The sequence below is a fragment of the Dermacentor variabilis genome, chromosome 2 (assembly GCF_050947875.1).
Source record: "Dermacentor variabilis isolate Ectoservices chromosome 2, ASM5094787v1, whole genome shotgun sequence".
Classification (NCBI taxonomy): Eukaryota; Metazoa; Arthropoda; class Arachnida; order Ixodida; family Ixodidae; genus Dermacentor; species Dermacentor variabilis.
The window spans coordinates 44,819,565-44,840,276 of NC_134569.1; the positions used below are offsets into that span (position 1 = coordinate 44,819,565).

At 48.2% G+C, this 20,712-nt stretch overlaps 1 protein-coding gene across 1 annotated transcript in view; it reads right to left on the bottom strand.

Moving 5' to 3' along the window:
* Nucleotides 1–8,677: 8,677 nt before the first annotated feature.
* Nucleotides 8,678–20,712, bottom strand: part of LOC142570311 (retinoic acid receptor RXR-beta-B-like) — a 22,849-nt gene continuing 10,814 nt past the window's right edge. Inside the window, exons 2-3 of the mRNA XM_075678703.1 lie at nucleotides 11,618–11,900; nucleotides 8,678–8,895 (exon numbers count right to left, since the gene is read on the bottom strand). Of these exons, the coding sequence (XP_075534818.1) occupies nucleotides 8,678–8,895; nucleotides 11,618–11,897 (498 nt within the window). The 5' untranslated portion in view covers nucleotides 11,898–11,900. The remainder of the gene's footprint in view (nucleotides 8,896–11,617; nucleotides 11,901–20,712) is intronic.

Here is a 20,712-nt window from a genome sequence, read left to right on the forward strand (position 1 = left end):
CCGTATGTCGGTTCGATTTGCCCGCGAATAACGGGTAATATGAGTTTTCTAGCTTGCGGTGGAACATGCTGTTAACTACCTTATGGCTTGTAAAGTTAAAGATTGTCGTTGCGTGTTCGCTGGATGGCAGCGATTATGGTAGTACATCTTATCCATCGAATGCCCCCATTTTGCTGTTTCTAGGGCTCCTTAAGGAATAAATTATTGAGAATATATGTGACAATTACCCTCGGTCACTCCTGTCGTAATTGTCGAAATTTAGCGATACGTACACTAAACATCAATACGTCTAACGATTTGAAAACGCTTTAGTCAGTTAGCTCTGAAGGTTAAATGCTTATGTATGTAAAGACATGTGGCCAATGCAACAAACGTCCAACTTCGTTACAACTTCTGTAAAGCCCGGAAGGCTGGGGGGGATGGGGGGCAGCGTTCCTTAAGGTAGACAACTTACGATGGATAACTGGTCATCAGAGCGATGCCTCAATTATAAAGCGATGATCACTATGGTTTCACAGATGGCTTGCATGAACGAAAATCGATCCAGCTTGTTCACTCTTCTGCTGGAATATTTTGGCGGGAAAAGCGTGCAAGTGGAGGAGATATGTACGACCTCCAGAAATCCACGAAGGACCCATGTACAGATTTATAGTTATCTTGCAATGGATCGAAGAAAACGCAAAGGAAAATGCTCGTCGAAAAAAAAAAAAGGAAATCGTCAATTCCATTCTCTTCACGCACGAGATTGTTCCCAAGACCATGGTGCGTAGGCTGCTTTTATAGCTGACACGGGGGGGGGGGGGGGGGGGAGATGGAGATACATTTGCGCGAATTATTGCGCGATGCATGAAATTGACCAAACATAACTTAGCATTACTGTGTCCCCCTCCGTTTCAAAGAAAAACCAAACGTCACAAGGGCTAGTGCGTTCTGGACGAAGCAACTGCCGCGTCAAGGAAAAAATCTGTCTGTGATTTATATCGATCCTTCCCCACGTGGTGTAGTTGTAGCACCGTACCGCCTTCCAAAGCACTCTTAATGTGAAACTATATGGTGTGCACCGAACCCACCTCGCTCCGGCGGCACTGCAACGACGCTATAAGCTCACAAAGTGGTAATGTACAACCTTGACGATAGCGGCTCAAACGCCGAATGCTTTGCTGGGGTCACACCGCGCCCAGAGCTATCATCACTACAGTGACTTAATCAGGGCAGTACTTCGGTCTAGTTGCTCTGTCGTACCGGTAATCTTGGATGTGCTAAAAGGACGAGGACGGACACAAGATACAACACAGTGACAGTCGCTGCGCTGCGCACTTGTATACTTAAAGTGCGCGCAGGTGTAGCCAAGATGTAAGCGAAACAGGCCATGTCATCGCGAAGCCAGGTCATTAACGTGCGATTGAATCAAAATTAAGACTATTTCGGGGCTTAAATGAAGCGCTAGCGCGTAACCCGTGAGCCTGGCAGTTCTAATTTCCGTAAGGTCGCACATGTGGGCCGGTAGACAGCACCACAGTGCTCGTTTAAATTTACTGCCGTCTGTGTATGTACATCTCATGGTTGACGCCGATTTCCGGTGCGTGTCGTTAACATAGCTTCCAGTTGAAGGAGATGACGCTGACTGTGAGAAAACTTATCGTCAACCACGTCGTGCATTTAAGTAAGCTTCAAACGGGACACTTTCCTTCTGAAGTGACCCTGGGTAAATCATTTGGTTGAAGATTCTGTCCAAGAGTGCACGTTTGTAAGCCTCTCTAAAACACGGCTTAGGAGGGGAACACTCGGTGTGAAATTCTGGAGAATTCGGCACCGGTGAGCTATATATATATATTTCGTCGTGCGACGGAATTCGGATTGTTGCAAGCAGAGAGCAAAGACGTCTGCGGTGACAGCTTCTTTTCCGGCCCGTGTCCTGGGAGGGCAAACAATTCGAAAACCAAGAGGCGGCGGGCTCCCGCCGAGAGTGGCTGCAGGTTGAACCGCCATTTCAAGGCGCACGAAGGGACAAGAAGCGCGCGCCAACGCACCTATCGAAAAGTTACAGAGAAAGCAAAGAAGGGACGCTGAACGGCTAGAAATGGCTCGGCACTCGAGAGTGGCAGAAGGACGTCCCGGCGTCCCGAGGGCGCAGACCGCGGCCGCTGCTTCGAGAGCGGAAATTTCTGCAGCTGACGTCGAGTGCTGCCGCTGCGTCGCCTGCTTGGCCCAAGCGCGGCGGGGCGGGTGTTGGAGAGAAATAGAAAATAGGTTGGCTGGGGACGGCTGCTCCACAGCGTCCGAAAGCATCGCCGTGAAGAGCGGCTTTCAGGGGGACCGCCGCGCCCATGGCCTCTCCACGTGCTCAACCGTCGTTCCCGTTCGGCGAGAGCAGCGATGTCGCGCTCGGGGATTAGTCCGCTTGGCTTTTAGCGCCCGCCGTGAGACCCGTTTCTTTTGTTATTTCCTTTCTTTCTTTCTTTTCTTTTCTCTTTTTACGCGCTTGCGCATCTAGGCTCTCGCGTGTGCCTACTCGATTCTGTTCTGTCTCTGCTGCAAGTGCCCGGCCAGCCTGGCGGTTCGTTCGACCGGCGAGGGATTTAAAGCGAGCCGTAGACTTGGCGGGTGGGCATCGGGTCCTCCGAATTTGAAGGGTGCGCTGCTGGCGACTCGTGCTCTGTTCATGCCACCGTGTACGGTTAAGGTGCAGCGAGAGTTCAGCGACGGGCTGTCACGTTGGGGAGGTGTTAAAACAAAGGATTCATGCTCTGCAGTAGCTACTTTACTTTAGCCAGCACCGCACACACACCGTATACGATGCGCTCGCCGTGCTGGTGTAGTGGCTATGGCGCTGCACTGCTATGCCAGTGGGTGCGGGATCGAAACGGCGGCCGCATTTCGATGGGGTGGCGAAATGCAATTAACACCCGTGTACCGTGCATTGAGTGTACGTTAAACAACCCCAGTTGGATATATATATATATATATATATATATATATATATATATATATATATATATATATATATATATATATATATATATATATATATATATATATATATATATATATATATATATATATATATATATATATATATATATATATATATATATATATATATATATATAATATTGTACACGGTGATACACACCATATACAGGATCTTCATAGCAAATAAGTATTTCCATTGTGGTACCAATTCAAGATTCACCGGAAAGAAGTTTTATTCGTCAATATTTATTGAATTAATTACTGCTTCAGACTGGTCCCCAGTAATGGCATGCGATAACCCTGCAACTGCCTATAACACATTTTCAAAAATAATTTCCAACGCTGTTGCAGATTCTCACCATAGTAATGAAGTGCAAAAAAAAAAGCATGTTTTGAGCTCCTCGTAAACCGTGCTTTTCCACCAGTTTGCTAAATTGTTTACGGAAAAAAAGATAACCTTTTCAGCAAAACCAAAATACAGCCATTTAACACGGCACTTCACCAAGGGTATAGCAAATATTCTAACTCTACTCAAACAGGCTAAAGCTAGGTATTATGAAAATGAAATTAATGTGACGGTAATGATGTAAAAATAAAAACAATGGAAAGTATTAAACCGTTTTGTAGATCGATCCAATCGTAATGCCGAAATAATTATGATACAATCGGGATATTTCCTCCTTGACAATCCCTTGGACATTGCAAACTCCTTCATTAATTCCTTCAGTACAGATAATCAAGGGTGCGACCATCCATTGACCCAGACTTACCCCCGTGTGCCTCATAACTTCTTGCTTCATCAAGTGACGCCTGGCGAAATAGCCACAGTCATTTCCAGTCTAGAAAGCACAGGGCGTGGCCTTGATAACTTAGTGCATCTCCCATAAAGATGATAGAATGCTTAAAATCCGGAATATTCTGTCACATAGTGAACATTATCTTTAAGACAGGAATTTATGCAAGTTCTTTGAACAAGTCCAAAATAATCCCTGTTTTCAAGAAGGGAGAAAAGCATCTAGCATTTAACTACCGCCCTATTGCTATACTTTCGTTCTTTAGTAAAGTTGTCGGAAAACTAATCGTAATACGCTTATCAAGTGATTTGTCAAAATTTCATATCCTATGACCAAATCAATTTGGGTTAGGGAGGGATACTCAACTGATTTAGCTATAACATTTCTGACAGATGAGATTTGGTGGGCAATTGACACTGGAAATTTTGCTGGTGCATTATTTATTGATCCTTCTAAAGCGTTCGATTCACTTGTCCATAACATACTTGTTGTTAAATTAGGCTCTATTGGTATAACTGGCCCGGCACCGCAATTATTACGCAACTATTTGAGAGATAGATAATATACTGTTTCAATATCTAGCACTTGCTCACACCCTAAAATAACGAACATTGGTGTACCGCAAGGATCCATATTAGGACTTCTTTTGTTTTCAATATACATTAATGACCTCTCACAGTGTCTAAAGTCACCTGACTGTATCCTTTACGCCGACGACACTACTTTATTCTCCTCAGACAAAAGTCTCGATTTATTAATGTGCAAGCTTAACCACGACGCTGCAAACATTGTAACCTGTTGCCGACTTAACCGACTACACATTATTACTATAAAATCTAACTTATTCATTTTACCAGCCAAACAAAAGCTTACCTCAGGGTCTCTATCGATAACCCTTGCTTCCTGCACACTTTATCCTACCGACAGTGTTTCTTGGCGTCATGTCAAACACCTAAAATTTGATGAGCATGTTTTATCCTAAACAAAAAAAGGCAGCTTATGAGATTAGAGTATTAATTAAAGTTCGCAATTTCTTTAGTGTGAAGACACTCATCTCCCTATACAACTCCTTTATTCACACGCGTATTAATTGTTGCATACAATCATGGGGGAACACGCATCCCACACATTTATCCCCACTGAAGCATACCAAAAATCAAGCAGTTCGCATCATCACACGTAGCGGCCACACATTAAGAAGCACCTCCATTGTTCGGTTCTAACGGTTTATAATGATTACAGAAAGTAAATAAATACTCACTTGGAACACTTGTTCATAAGTCTGTTAACTGACAGCTACCGTTCCCTATGATTACTAACAGCCAGTATTCACACTCCACATCCACCCGATTCGCTTCTACCAACAGCTATTTATTACCAAGACCTAGAACCAATTAAGGCAAACCTACTACTAATTTTTCAGCAACACTACTTTGGAAATCATTACCGTGTCATACTAAGATACTCTCTAATTTTTACACATTCAAATTAAACCTCCGTGAACTTTTGCATTCAATATCGTTAACAATTATATTATATAACAATATCGTTACATTTTCATGAATCGTTGCTTTGTGTTATTAAATTGTTTACATTAGTGGCTAGTGACTCATTTAATGCATTGTTTTGTGTGTGTGAATACAGCTGCTTTGTATTTACATACCTTACTCATTTCTAGTGGGAGGTTCCCTGTACACTGTGTTGACTATAGGACCTCCCTCTGTATGTATGTATAATACCCATTTGTAAACGTAATATTGCGCACAATAAAGAACTCTCAAGAACTCTCAAGCTGTAGCGCAGCACAATCGTAGCACAGTCGTAACATAGCCGTAGCCTATAGGAGTAGCATAGGAGTAGCATAGCAGCAGCATAGCAGCAGAATATGTAGCAGTAACATATCGGTAGCGTTTCAGTAACCAGGGCTTTATTGAATATTGTAGAGATCTCGAAAGATCTTGCATACAGCCTTGCAGGAGATTCAGTCTTGCATAAAGATCTTGCAGGAGAAAGTATGGCGTATTATCAAGTTATACTGCAATAATATTTTTGTGAGGGACGTTGATCACAGCACGAAGACGCGGAACCGCTAAACGCAAAGGTGACTGTCTTTACAACAGTCAATGAGTTCCTTCGCAATGAGAAAAGCTACGGTAGTGGCAACGACCGCGTCTGTGTATCTCAAGGAGAGAATGTCTCGGACATTAATCTGTTTAACGCTATCCTGCCTGTAGCACCAGAGGTCTGGTTGCTCTGCAGTTCAAGACATTGGTCGAAGTGACGACCTCGAGATGCCAGTAAGGCTTTGAGAAAGCGATATATGTTTGCGGCAGTCAACTGTTTAGATCCTTTGATGCTGCAACCTTCCGATGGCGTCTTCCCGCCTTTGCATCTCGCGCAACGAAGACACTTTTGTGTTTCCACGGAGACACTGGTCTCAATGAGACACTTTAATCGAATATTGAAGGTTCTATTATGTGTATGCTGTGTATCTGTTTTGTCAGTTGGGCACATCGTTTAATTTTTCACCACATCCATCTCGAGTAGCATGATACGTATGCCACCTGGCAAACCTCTCCAGGATTAATTAAATAGTTCTCTCTTCCCTCTCCCGTACCCCCTCTCTATCATAAGGTATGTTATGATGCAGATGAAGACAGAACGTAACGCACTGCCAGTGTCAAAGGTTTAAAGGTGACTGCGCACAACCGCGTCGCTCTTTTAGGGGTGTGTAACAGGTCTTGTGGGAAAACACTTTCGTCCACTTTGTCGCATTTTCTTGCCTGTGACCCCACAAAACATCCTGCTCGCATGTCTCCACCAGCGAGCTTTCGCGATAAAATAATAACATTGCGTTCTCTACTCAACTGAAGAAACACGTCTTCGTGCTGGTCAAATATGAGACAGTCTCCTATAGTGCGCCGAACACTCGTATAATACTTTCCCTCCGCATTTTGCCGTAAAACTGATTTATAAAACCCTGGTTACCTGCGGAACAGCTGCGATGTGGCAGCTTGTGCGTCCGGTACTATTTTCAGACTATCGCATCCCACCACCGTTTTCTTGCTCCATAATTTTAACCGGCCATTTCAGAGGGCAATTTACCGGAAAGTCTCCGGAGATCTCCGTAAAACGTAAAGAGAAGTGACTGTTCTTACTTCCTAAGTTTTTGTCGTACCAAGGGTGCTTATGAAGAAGACCGAGTACAACTTACACTCTCAGACTAAGAAAATAAAATTCCACGGGCTACATGGTTTAGGCATGGTCTCAGCCCTCGCGTTTAAACACGCGACGCATGAAGGAAGCTCGATATAACGACGTTAGAAGAATGGGCAATTCGTGCTCACATCCCTATTTCGCTATGCGTGGCAGGGCCGGCTGATTCTTTTTTCTTTTGGCGCTCCATTTAACAGATGCATTCACCTCGCTCGGGCAAGTGTACTACCGAGCTTCAGGGCGAGTTAGGCTTCGTTTTCGGGCCAGCTCGGGCGCGCCGATTGTTGTGCGGAGCCACCCGAACGCGCGACACGTGCGGGGCGCCGCCTGTTTGCTCAGTGGCAGTCTGTCACGGTTCCGCATTGCACCCATTAGGGGGCATCGGCGGCGGTTGTTCAGTGCGATCGCGTGTCCCCCGGCTGGTCTCTCGCACCCGCCCAGAGCGGCACGCGTTCATCGACGCCTTTGGCAACCGGCGAGGCGTCGATGATCCCGCCGTTGTGGTGGTGGTGTGCTGCGGGTCGCGTGACTGCCGCTCCTCTTGGTCACGTGCCGCGGGGCGTTTTCTGTTGGTATACTCGCGGTTAGGATACCTCGCAGGCGCTTCTTTGAGTGTGGGCTTACTTTGTTTGCTGTCGCTTATATACGGCTCCTTACTCTGATGAGATTGGGTCATTCCTTTTCTCCCATCGATACGCTAAAATGACGGTACTTAAATGCTGAGTCGTCTGAGCCGAGTGGCTTGACCAAACGGCGTATCGTTGGACCTTACGGAGACGTGGGCGCCCGAAGTTAGGCCCACGTCGGGCGTCGGTTTGGAGACTTGCGTCCGCTTACACAGCCGTGGGTCCCTCAAGAAAGACTACGAGATCACGGGCAGTCGAAAATAATTCCTCGTCCGGCCAAGCCAGGACGGCTGTGACAGCTGGGTATACTGGGAGCGCGTTCCAGGGCTCGGGCAGCTGCACGCGCCACGGGCTATGGTTTCTCCAGCAGTCGCCGATAAGTGCGTCCAGGTGCGCCGATCATGTATAGTAACGACTAAATGCATTTCGCGTGAAACTGCGACTGAAAGAACTTGCGACTCAAGTTGAGGTATCTCTTGCATGCAGTTCAGTTGGTGTGCGCGCTCTTGCTGCGCCATCAAGGCGCAGATACTAAACGCTTAGGTGAATCCTCTGTGTTTACTGTGGCACCATTTAGCCTGCACTCGGTGAATGGCACATGCTGCGTCCGAGATTTTGGTGGACACCTGTACTTCCTCTTCTGCCTGTGACTTCTTTTTTATGCATAATTAGGTATATGGCACGCAAGAGGCGTCAGCCAAGATGACACGAACCTGTGCAAGCACTGCATGCAACTTGCTATCGCAAATACAATTTTGCTTGATTAGGAATGTCGGAGACACATATGACACACCTGAGGCTTCGGATAAAAGATTTCACAAAGCAGTGCAAACAGTAAGAATATAACTTGCTATTGCAAGTAAGCCGAGCCAATGACGTATTGAGCACCGTTAAAATACGTCGATGGTGTCAAATAAAAGAATTTAATGTTTATTAGCCTTATTCGCGTACCGCATAGACATCATATCTCGCGTTACGGCCGGTGTGATTTTCAGCACTGCAGCACTGCAAAAATCGCGACAGCAGTATTCTTCCTTTCAACCCGGTGCTTCACCCACGGCACGACCGTCAAGAGGGCTGGCTCTCTTTTCGTGGTGATTTTGCAGCCCCCGCGCTGCTCGCTGCAGCGCCGCCGAGACACGCGTGGGAGGCCAAGCAGCTGCCATCGGATCCGTCGGCCACGGGCTTTGCGACGCGGCGCTCTTGGCCCGCTGATCGCAGCTTTTCGCGCTCAGTGTCTCTCTCAGTCGGCGCAGGCTGTGCCCTTAGTCTCGCAATGGGCTTATCTCGTTTTCAGAAGAAAGCACCGTAAGCAGCAGGGTGTTCTCTCTTCATTTTCAAAATATAAGCTTTGTTTTTCCTTCCTTCCGTTTTTCTTTCTTCCTTTCTTTCTTTTTCTACGTGGTGTTAGGATTGGGGGGCTCAATCCCACCGTTCGTAACCAGTTGTCGAGATTGGAGTCGGGCATGAATTAGAAGGTAGCTGGCCCATGCTGTCGTCCAGCTTATCCACGCTGAGGACGTTGTTGAAGGGAAGCACTGCTTCTCATTGAGAACGAGGAATATGGGTTTATTTACAGTATCTACATAAGGATGTTGCAGTTCATCAGCCTAGCATGACTGCGAGAGATGGTGCTCAGCAGCCGCACAAACGGTTTATAAACACTCGGTCCCCCCTCGATCCCAAGGTGAGGGAAACGCTCGTCCATTCATCGTAAACAAGCCGCCTCTCTGCGGGACGGCTTACACACACACACTTCCGCACAGGTTCACGGTCCGGAGCCGACGTCAGACGGACTTCGTAGAACTCGGGGCTTACGTTAGGAAAGGCGCCTTTTATTCCCCGAGCTGACCCCCGCAGCGCGTCGCAAGGTGCCCATTGCCTCTTGAACGGCGCGTGGGAAGGAGCCTCGAACTACGTTCCCTCAGGGACTCCCTTGTTCACAGCAGACCAGGTTGGCGGCGGCGGGTTCAGGTACAAAGCCTGCTTCGTCGCACTTATCTTGGCTCCAGCGACGGAGAGTCGAGGACGCGCGTATTGTTCTTCACACACAGTCGACTTAGTGACGCCGTGGCTAGAGGTTTGCGGTGGCATTCCAGGAAAGTTGACGCCGCTGTCGCAACTGGCTGGCAAAACTTGCACCTCAGCTGGGCCGTTCTTAACAGCGCCTCCACGTTCTTAACAGCGGTAAATAAAGTACTTGTACGCGGCGCACATGCTCACGCAGAAGCAAATTCAACAGAAAGAAGATTGAGAACTTTCTTTTTTTTTTGCCAGCCAGGAGGCACGAATGGGCGGTGCCTGTCAATATTTCTCTGCCAGTTAATCTTTCAGTGTAACACGTTTGGTTGAAACTTCAGATTCTGGCGGGCGCTTTCTTCAGTCTTCTTCCCAACCGAAATGCGGTTTCCCGCAGATGCAAGCACACGTCCAGGAATACTTCTTTTCTTTTCTATACGATCGATTGCATTATGCTGCTGTCTGTCGTCGCTAAAACTAAGTAATTACAGGGACATTCAACCGTAGTCCTTATAGAACACCGTGCAACAAAGGCACCGCACCTTCTGTCCATCCAAATTATGAAATCTCTCTCCAGGATTTTTACACCACATCGAGCATCATACGATCAAAAGCACACAGTGTCAACAGTTAATGATACTTGAATATTTTCGAAACACATTACGGGGAAGAAAGCTTACTAGTTGGAGTGCCTCCTCAGGAGAGCGCTGGTTCTTCTTGGCGCGGCATCGGTTTTCAAAGTGGATGCGGTGTTCTGTTGCCCTGCACGTGGTCTCGGGATCGATTCGTGGGCTGGGTGGTTCAATTACGGCGGAAGCGAAATGCAAACCCTCTAGTGTACAGCACTTTCAGCGCGATTTAGAGAACCGCAGGTGTCAAATTATTCCGAAGCGCTCTGCTGCGGCGTCCTTCATAGTCACTCGGTTGCTTTGGAATGTTAGAACACATGCATGAACCATGTCCAAAAAACTGCCACGTGCATCGCACGTGCACCGTAACCGCCGCACGCTTTGCGGTAACAATGGCGCAACGTGTGAAAGCAGCGATGTGATCTACTTTGCGACTCTGAAGTAGTTGGCGCGGCGGAAGCCTCCTTGCCCTTTTCAGTTGAATATGTGTCCTCAAGTACTTGTAGCTGCTCGTCGCAAGGTGATTTACGGTGACCTACGGAAGGAGGACGCCAGCACCTTACCCCAGTCTTAGCAGCGTGTGTGGTCACGTATCGCATTTAGCAAATGTCCTTCGCAATCTATTACAAGCTGAGAAACACGCGGCCGCCATGAAGCGAATAAGGAACGAACTGCCCATGCGGTCATAAGTTTAAATACTTTTTAACATGTCTGGTGCCTGCTTCAGAATATCGCACTCAACATAGCGCTGTGACTAACGGTGCACGAGGGGTCGAATTCAGAAACCTTTTTTTCGTGAGGGATTTTTGCCAGTGGCCAGCCACATTCGTAAACAATACACCCATATATCACCACGACTGGCTGGCAGTTTCACTTACAAACGATTCTAGCGCAATAAGTTTCTTTATTTTCTTTTTTTGTGAATACGGGCCAAGTTCCTTGCGCAATTTGTAATTTAGTATTAAGACTTTAGCCAAGCGGTCACAGCGTGCACAGCCACCGCCTCCTCTATTTTTTTCAATACCTGTCAAGCAACGCTAAAGGCGAGGTTACTCAGAGGACGCCATTTTCTCAGTAGTTGGTCACAGTTTTTGGGGCAGCGGTTAGTGGTAACAGCTGTCTGTTATTCGCGTGTCACGTGGAAGCAATAGAGCATGCACGGAGCGGCTGCAACGCCCGACGAGACTTGTCCATGCTCTAGCAACGACGTGTGTGATGTGCCTGGGAACCTGCAGCGTCGGCGCAGTGGATCAGTGGCTCCCATACACACTGCGGATTGACTGGACAAGCATTTCAAACATGCAGTGGGCTGCGGCACAGCGCATGCAGCGTATAGAGAACGCAGGGGGGGTACACTCGCCTTCGGGCCTCATGGCTGCGCGCAGGCACTTGGCGAGGCGGCACGCCTGGCACTGGTTTCGCCGGGCGACGTCGACGACGCAGGTGCCGCCCTCCTTGCACACGTACTGCAGCTGGCGGCGGACGCTGCGCTTGAAGAACCCGCGGCAGCCGTCGCACGAGGCCACGCCGTAGTGGCGCCCCGACGCCCGGTCGCCGCACACGCGGCACAGGGGCTCGCGGCCGCCCCCGCCGCCCACCACCCCAACTGCCGCGGAAACCACGGCGCTGGCACTCTGCATCGCCTGCATCGCGGTCAAGTTTACTTTCTGTTCATTGCGAATACGACAGAGTTTGACCTGGCAGATAATATATATATGTATATATATATATATATATATATATATAAAGAGAGAGAGAGAGAGAGCAAAGAACAAGGAGACGAAACGCAGGGAGGTCAATCTGACGAGCGTCCGATTTGCTATCCTGCACTGGGGCTAAGGAATAGGATGAACAGAAGCAAGAAAGAAGGAGAGGAAGGGAAAACGAGCAGGACAACAGGACACTCAGCAGTAGTACAATAAATCATTGAGGCCGCTGTTCCTCGAAAACTGCAGTAGCGCGCGAATAGCTTTCTGCCAAATTGACGGATGTGACCAGGGTACAAGAATTTTTGTTTCAGCAAACGTTCTGCTTGAGTCCAGCCTGTTTAGTTTGGTCTGAAAGAGATGCGCTGGACATCGTTTGTAAGCATGTGCACAACATGTGTTCGATGGCTTCTTCAGAGCCACAAGTGTCGCACATTGGTGTATCAACATTCCAAGGCGGAAACAATACGCATTCGTAAATTCCGCATCAACCCATAGATGGTGCACCAGTGTTGAATCGACGTGGGAAAGGCTAGTTGGCTCTTCGAGCTGTAACAAAGGGTACAGAGTACATAGACGGCTATTAGATACGCTCGCAGAGCTCCAGAAAGCTTGCGTCGTCGCACGAGCAAACAAAAGAAGTTCTCTAGAAGCTTAATTACTTGCCAGTCGAATTGAAGTAGTATGAGTGCCTCCGTGGGCACACCAGGTAGCCTTGCCAGTTATGTCGACTATGCCACAATGATCTGGAAGTCACAGAAAGGTGACATCGTGCCCTTTTTCCTGAGCGTGATGGTTACTCTCTCTTGTTTCAGACATCATCTGCTGATATGTAGCGTGACGTAGAGCAGATCTGACGCTCTAAAGAGCGGCTTTTGAGTGAAAAAAAAGCCCCATTTTTCTGCCTGTTGGTCGGTGAAATGGTTTCCAACGGCACGGAGGACAGCAAGTTCTGCCGCCGTAGATGTCGTTATGTGGGACACCTTCAATTTGAAGGGACACTAGAGAGATAAGCGGGTTAAGAAGCGTTAGTAGAGTACCTCTCCAAAATAGCAAAAAAATAGATAAAAAGAAAGGAAAGATCACTCTTACCGCGAGAAGAGACTTGGTCAGGCCGAAAATCCACGAAAGCGAGAGAGGCGGGTGTCGACGCCGCTTTGAATTTCCCTCACCAGCTCGTTGTGACGTCATGGATTTTGAGGGTGCCTGCTCGCGCCCAGTCAATTTTTATCGTTCAAGACGGACTGCATTGTGTTGTTAGAAAGCAAAAGAATGAAGTTTGGTAGTTTCAAGTACTGTTACTGAGCAACAAATGGCTGAAATACAACAACAAAAAAATGTTGAAATTTATGACGTCCCACATATGCACGGCGCTGAAGTTTCGGCGCGAAATTTCTGAGTGAAACTTTGAGTTTCATCTTCTCTTCGCTATTATCGCTTATAACTAAAATGACTCTTCCAAAAAATACTTTATCAGCCCAAACAAATTTACTCATTCGTGTTCCTTTAAAGGGTGCTTCTCCACAAGTAGAGTAGTACTGAGGGAAAGCAACTTTTGCAATGCAAAGCTTCGCGGTGAAGCGCATGCAGGGGCTCGCACGTCCGCTCTAAGACGTGGGGCACACACACGCCCACAAACACACACAAAAGCACTCCGTTTGTTTGGAATAGTAGCACTTGTCACACAATGCAGGGTCTCTGGTCCCTGAGATATATATATATATATATATAAACTTTATTGTTAGACCAGGCTTCTTGAGCCGAAAGGTGGGTGGCCTCCTCAGTCGAATCCCTGAGAAGAATGCGCGAATGACGACCGCGCGTCTAGCGAACGCGTAACCCTCGCGGTGCAAAATGGGCACTCGGAAGGTAAGGTGTACAAAAAGACTCGTTTCCTATGACTCGGCGCAATTTAAGACGGCAGTGGGGTCTGTTGCGTCTTTGTGCTTAAAGTCGGTGTTCCTGAGGTCATGCCCTCACATGATGCAAGACAGCTTTTACAACCGGGTCAGAAGGCTGACTTCAGCAGGCTTCCTTTGCGCGGTCCTGACGTCTGTCGCTGAGACACCTTGGAAAGGCAAAGCGTGAGGACAGTATGTTGTCAGAAGCGCAACAAAGAAAGAAAGAAAGAAAAGAAAAACCGGGAGTGGTACCGCACGTGTACACAGTCTCACACAACATGAAGAAGGTATCGAATGGGCACGGCATGCCGGTAGTGTTGTTCTCAGCAGTCATGAAGCTTGCGCACATGTGCTCCTGGATTTCAAGAGTGAAAACGGCTGCGGCAAAAGAACGGCGAAACCCTACGCCAAGTGTGCCACGCGAGTTATCTGTAACGTTTTACTCACGTGTAGAATAAATTACCTGAGCAAAACTGGTAGGCGTATTAAGGACCGCGCTTGGGGGCGTGACCTGCCAATCATTAATAAATGCATACTTGCCATGCGCATGCATACTTGCCTGCGAGAAGCATTTCGTGCAGCAAATCGTCGCTGTTAGCGACGATTTCGAGTGATTGGCATTTTGGCAAAGAGCAGAAATAGTCTAGCGCAAGAAACTTAGGTGAAGCGTTTTTAATATTCAAGGCTAATGATCGCATCAGTAATGCCTCAATATCTTTGTACAGAAAAAGAAACAAACTGAAAAAAGGAAAGAAAAAATAGCTGCTTGGCTCGTAGGTGGTGCAATAGTTGAGTTCTGTTCGTTTTCTTTTTTTTTCTTTACCCTGTGGAATATTTTGCGGGGAGACGACCGTGACTTTGCACACACGGGCGTTAAGAAATAACGCGCATGTATGTATTTATCAGGGGTTAGCTCTCTTTTTCTTTATTTAGATTGACAAATATTTTTAAAGTTTCCTGTGGCAGATAGCACTATTATAATCCTTGAACTGGATCACTCGAAGGGGCGGACATCATTTGCGCGAGAAATTGAAATGCATGCTCAACTAATTAACAGAATTTCACAAATTAAGTTTTTATTGATTTATTTTACGACACGTCATGCAATTTACCAGTTGTAGGCGCTTATATGGGGCTATCGAACTAGGGAAGCTATTAAAGAAATGGTCAAGATAAGCCTAATTGTCGAATAAGCTTCTCGAATAGTACGTACGCGAATTTCAAGAATGGAAAGAGTTTTTTTTTTCGGTATGTAAAAAAATAACGCTGGTTCAAAGTACTGCTGCCAACGCCGCGGTTGAATAGGCAAAGTACACACGTCACGAAGTTCGGCAACGTCTGGTTGAGGCTAGGTAATTGAGAACTGTTGAAAAAAAATTACATATAATCTGAAAACGATAAATAATGTAACATGGCGACTTATAGGGGATATTTTTCTGAAAAAAGGGGGAAAAGGAAAAAAATAAGGAATACTTACGACGTTGCACAGGCAATGTACAGGCACCGTTGTTTTGCCGCGAAATTCAGGAAGTAGTTCATTCAATTTATTCGTTAAACGGTCGAACTTTTACAGCGAAACAGACACTGGTAGGGCTCTGGAAGCATCAGCATGTAAGTCTATTCTTGTTCGTGCACTGGCAAGCAACTGCGTCACACTAACGAGAAGTATCAGGCTAAGCAGAGTTAGTACAGTAAGCTCTGTAATTACAGATATATGCCAATCATGCCGTGAACGGAGGCTTAGTATGCGTCAGAAAAAACGTCTTAAAAGGAAAGCTGTGGATAGGCAGTGACGGCACTTCTAAGTCCATGCACCAACACGTGGTAATGAGATTGATAAACGCATTCTTAGTTTCTACATTTTCTTCCTATTTAGCGCCGAAATTTCAGAGCTTTTACGTCGGTGTGATGTCGTAAATTGCAACGTACGTTCACGTATTTGGGTCGCCGGGGCGCAGTAAATGTTCTGGAAACTTGCGAAATTCCAATCTTCGGCCGCTTTGGAATACAACATAGACAATTTTTTACCACAAGAAGTTAACTATGCCTGACCAGACGCCGTCAACATCCATGACGAGCTGTTGCGCGAAAGTGGCACCCTCAGCCGTCTTTCGCGATTGCGTCTTTTCCTGCTTACCAAGCCTCCTGTCGAGGTTAGAGTGTTCTTTTTTTTTGGTATTGTAGAAGCGAAATCAACTAATATAGTTCAACCTGTAGTTCCTTAATATCCCTTTAAATATAGCTAACTGATGACGGTGGGGGGGGGGGGGGGGCAGGTTCACTGCCGCTCGAAACTGAAAAAAAAGAAGAAAAGAAAGAAGAAAAGAAACACTATTTGGAAACATTTTCGGGATTTCCCCCGGTAAATAACAATGGCGCTAAATGCTCAAAAATTTCGTGGAATCCACGTGGTCACCGTGAAGCCATGAACGTTGTGGTGTTGGGTTTCGAAATTTAAACCACGAGGCGGTATCCTCTGATAACCAACCTTGTCTACCTAAGGAATGTCGCGGAGAGCCTCGAATGAGCTAATCTACTCGTATAGTAGTGGTCCGTTTTAACTGCCTCCTTAGCGTACCTCATTACTACGCATTCGAAGACCGTAGCCTTTTCTCCAAGTCGCGAGAATTACCGATCCAGGAGGTGAAAAAAAAAAAAAACACTTATTGAAGCCTAATCGACCGAATGCTCTAGTTTCCGGGAAAGAAACACCTTTTGTTGTCGATGTTGTTGTCTTCGTCTGCCATTGAAGCTAAAACGGCCCGAAAGAAGGATTGTTTTCGTCTCCCATGCAGTCGTCTAGTGACGGAACTGGCCACGCCGTGCCCCACTTCGTGACAGTGGCGCCCTCCGACGCCTCGTTCAGTGAACGAACAATCTACTTTGCGTGAAGCGGCCATTAGAGACTGCTTCCACACAAGGCCTCGGCGTGTGGCCGTCGTTTTGTACACTAAAGACGGCAGAGGAGAAAAAGAAAAGCACTAAAGCGTTCAAGGACACATTGTTATTGAGAGAACAAGGCATTCCGCTTTTCTCTCCCTCTGTCTCTCTCTGTTCACTAGGTTTTTTTTTGTTTCTTCTTGTGTTTGCGTGCGCACGAATGATTCAAGCCATCGCGAGAAATTGTACGCGATCAAAAACCACGCCCGAAACTATAGCGCTAAGTATATGCGCAAAAATGATGGTGGTGGATGCAGAACGAATTGCTTTCGTGACGTACAAATGGCTCGCGCTCTCAAGTTTCTTTTGTTTTTCAAATACAAGTCATTCTAGCTCTGGACGGTGTTCTTAACACGCCTGGAAGACACTTCCGAATGAGGTTGTGAATAAAGTGTCCATCTTTTCGTGTTAGCTTATAATCTAGTTAGGGCACATGTAAACACGGGGAAAAATGTGCTTAATAAAGTTGAAGGCGTAGTTAAATTTGGTCCTCTACAAGCACCACTGTGTACTCGTGCAGTCACCTGGAGTCAAGTCGAATATGGCTCTCAATGGCACCTAACAACATGCATTTCACAATGGCACTTAACACCATTGTCTTTCCGCGGAAGATTCTTGCGCTCCATTTTCATGTATTGGGACCCTGTCAACTGGAGGAAGCCGTACCAGCAAGTGACACATCTGCCTAACTTGGAGAAAAGTTGTTTCGTCTTCTCCCTGAACTGCGACACGATGGCATATATCCGGTGTTGACAACCTACGCACGCGAAGGTGTGCAAGTGCTGCAGTGTGTTATTGTGCATCGCGCATTCTAGCCGTATACAATGGACTGCAACAAGAGCGAGGAGGACGCGTTGGAAGAGGAGGAGGGGTGTGCAGTCGCGTAGCCAGGGCGTCCTGAAATTGCTGTGTTAGTATGGAGCGCACCTATACCCCCTTCCACCCCCTCGCCCTGCTCGGTGAAATGCGTGCCCCTCCCCCCCCCTCTCTCTCCCCGAAAAAAAATTTCTGTCCACGCCACTCGGTGTTATATGTCAGCAAGAACCCCTCTGCCGATTCTGCGCACGCGTAACTAATTGCAACCTGCTACAAAGACTCCACAGAAAGCTCCAGTTGTACTGTATGCACGTCGGACGTCATCAAACAGAGCAGGACGACTTCATTATGCGGTCAGGCGCTTATATAACGGTCTTCAATTGCATACGCCGTCCCCGTCCACTGTGGGCCCTTCACTAGCCATTCAAGTTCAAGACTACGCGGCGTGCGCGCCGAGGAGTCAAGAGTGTGTCTCTCTTTTGTAGTGTCTTACTTTCTGTCGGCGGCTGCGTCCCATCAGCCGTTCTTATTTTGCGCTTTCAATGTCGCAACCCCGCGTTTGTGGCGTTTCAATAAGCGAGCGCCGGTGGGCGACTCGTCGCACGTCCGGCGGCGGGACGCCCCCGTGTGTCGCGGTGCGGCGTGCACGGGGGCGCCAGCGCTTTATTCGTGCTCAGGCACACGTAGCGGCCCATTCAGCGCGCGATCTGGCGCTGCTCACGCCACGGCCACGTTCGCGTGCCACCGCGACTGCCTCGGCAAGGCGGTGGTGGCCACGGCCGCCGCAGCGCGTTTCTTTTTATGCCGGCGGCGCAGCCTTCCGTCAAAACTGACTGAGCTGCGGGGCCGAAGCGGTCACGCCTTGGAACAAGCGGGCACTGCGCGTCGGCTTGTCCAGTCCCGGTCCTGCCGCTGACCGCGGCGCGCTCGATGAGTCGCACCTGGAGCGCCATTGTCTCAGCCGCGGCCCGGACCCACGGCCCCAGCAACCGCGATCGGCCTCTCTCGCTGACTGCTATTTGTCTTTTTTTTTTTTTTTGGCTCTACGAGCGGCGCTTAGTTCGGAAGCATGTTGAGGACAAGTGCGAACTCGATCCACTCAGCGCGGTCGATTGGTGCGCTGTCGTCTATATGGAGGCAGTTTTGTATGGCCTCGTTGCGGTGTAAGGGCACAGGGCTTCTTTCTCATTTGCGTGTGCACGCTGCTGGCGTGCGCGTTTCGATTACCAGGTGCCGGGTGTGGGCCTCACCGCGAAGGAAAGTGCAACTTACGCGGTATACGAGGGTACACAAGCGGCCCCGCGTTGCAAGACCTCACCACGCATAGTGCCGATGATTACGGTTACGTGTGAGCTTTGTTGCCTCCCGTTCTGTTGAGAGCTGCAGGGTCGCTGTACGTTGGCTTTCGGAGACTCGATGTACGCCTCTCGAGGTACAAACGCTCCATCCGCAGGGGTCGAATGGAAGAATGTCGTGTTCCGCTCACTTTGTGAACGCGAATGGTAGACGCTCAGTTATGGCGCACTTTCGTTTCAGCGATGTAATGACATAGCAACTTGCCTGCAAAGCCATCGTTACACACGTTCTCAAGAACTCGGGCAATATTTACATTCGTCCAAGTGAAAAATCAGTGGAAACTTCAACTCGACGGGAAATTTCTGCTGTGACGCAATCGAAGAACATTTCACGTCGCTCATGCATATTCCGGTGAGGCGTAAATGATACAATTACCATCAATCGTGTTGCATCTGCTCAAGTGTTCGGCCGTGATGTATTTCGGTGAGGTCAAGAAATTTTGACAGCTATTTAGAGATAGGTCGCGTGTGACACAACTGGCGATATGGTGTCTCTTCAGTATATTATTCTGCCCGTTTTTGAGAAACACGTGGCTCCGGAGGCCGTATATAGGATGTATTCAGTTGAGATCGCATGGAGGCACCATATCTTTTCCCTATTCTTAGTTTTCACTTTGCTGTCTGCGCAGCATTGTGGAGGCCTGGGCGACGTTAGTGCACACGCCCTTGGCAAAGTCCGGTTGATGTGCCCGGGGAGCGAAAGCCTAGGTATAACAAAGTCTATTACAAACAGTCGTCCATCAGAATGATCGATTAACGCTTCGTTGTGTTTGCGCTTGCGACTAAACCTAACCAAACCTTCGTGCGTGGTCACCAGTCTCTTTTCCTGTTCCATAATTTATTATTTGCTTTTCTTATCCTTTGTCCCCAGCACGCTGTTAAAGCTTTTTCTTTTTCGTTTCCACTTCTCCACCCGTCGGCTTTCGATAGGCAAGTGCACCGACTAAACTGCGATGGCGTGCTCACGCACGCTTTTGACTTACGTGCTCCACGGAAGCGCCGGCCCCTCTTCTCCGCCGGCCGAAAGTACAGCTGCCATTCGTCCGCGAGCAACGCGCTTTCCTCCGCGAGCACACCCACTCTTCCCGCTGCAAGGTGACACCGTTCCATCTCTTCGGTGTCGTGCGGCGAAGCTGCTCGGAAATTCCTATCGGGGGCGCCGCGCCGCAGCGCTCGCTCGAGTTCCGTGTTAAGCCGAAGCAGCGCTGGCGTGACGGTCTCATCGCCAGAGCGCGTGCGGTCGATTGCATCACGCGCGTGTCCGGACATCGATCTCTCCGCGCGAGACAGCATAGCGTGCCCTGAGCGAGCGAGCGAACGATCTGGCGCCTCCGCTGAAGAGAAACGAATTTCGAACGACGTCGACTGCGTGAGCGCAACGGTCCGCACGTGCGTAGAAAAAAAAGAAAAGAAATCGGCGGCAAAGGGATCGGGAGCCGCCGAGTCACGCGTTGCATGCGACGCCCGCCGCCGTTGAGAGCTCGAGCTGCACGCGTGGCGACGGAGCGTCGCGGGTGCAAACAAAGTGTTCGCCTCTCTTCCGCCGCCCCTCAGCTTCCCCGTCCCTCTACGGATCGACAAGCCGAGAGCGAAAAATGTCGCACGCCGGTGTGGAATATGGGGCCTGGCGCTGCGTGTCAAGAAACAAGAGGGAGTATAAAGGCAGGGGCTGGGTAGATGGGTGTGCTGTGTAGATACTGGCTGGCAAGGTATAGAGGCTCGGTTTTCATGCTCTTT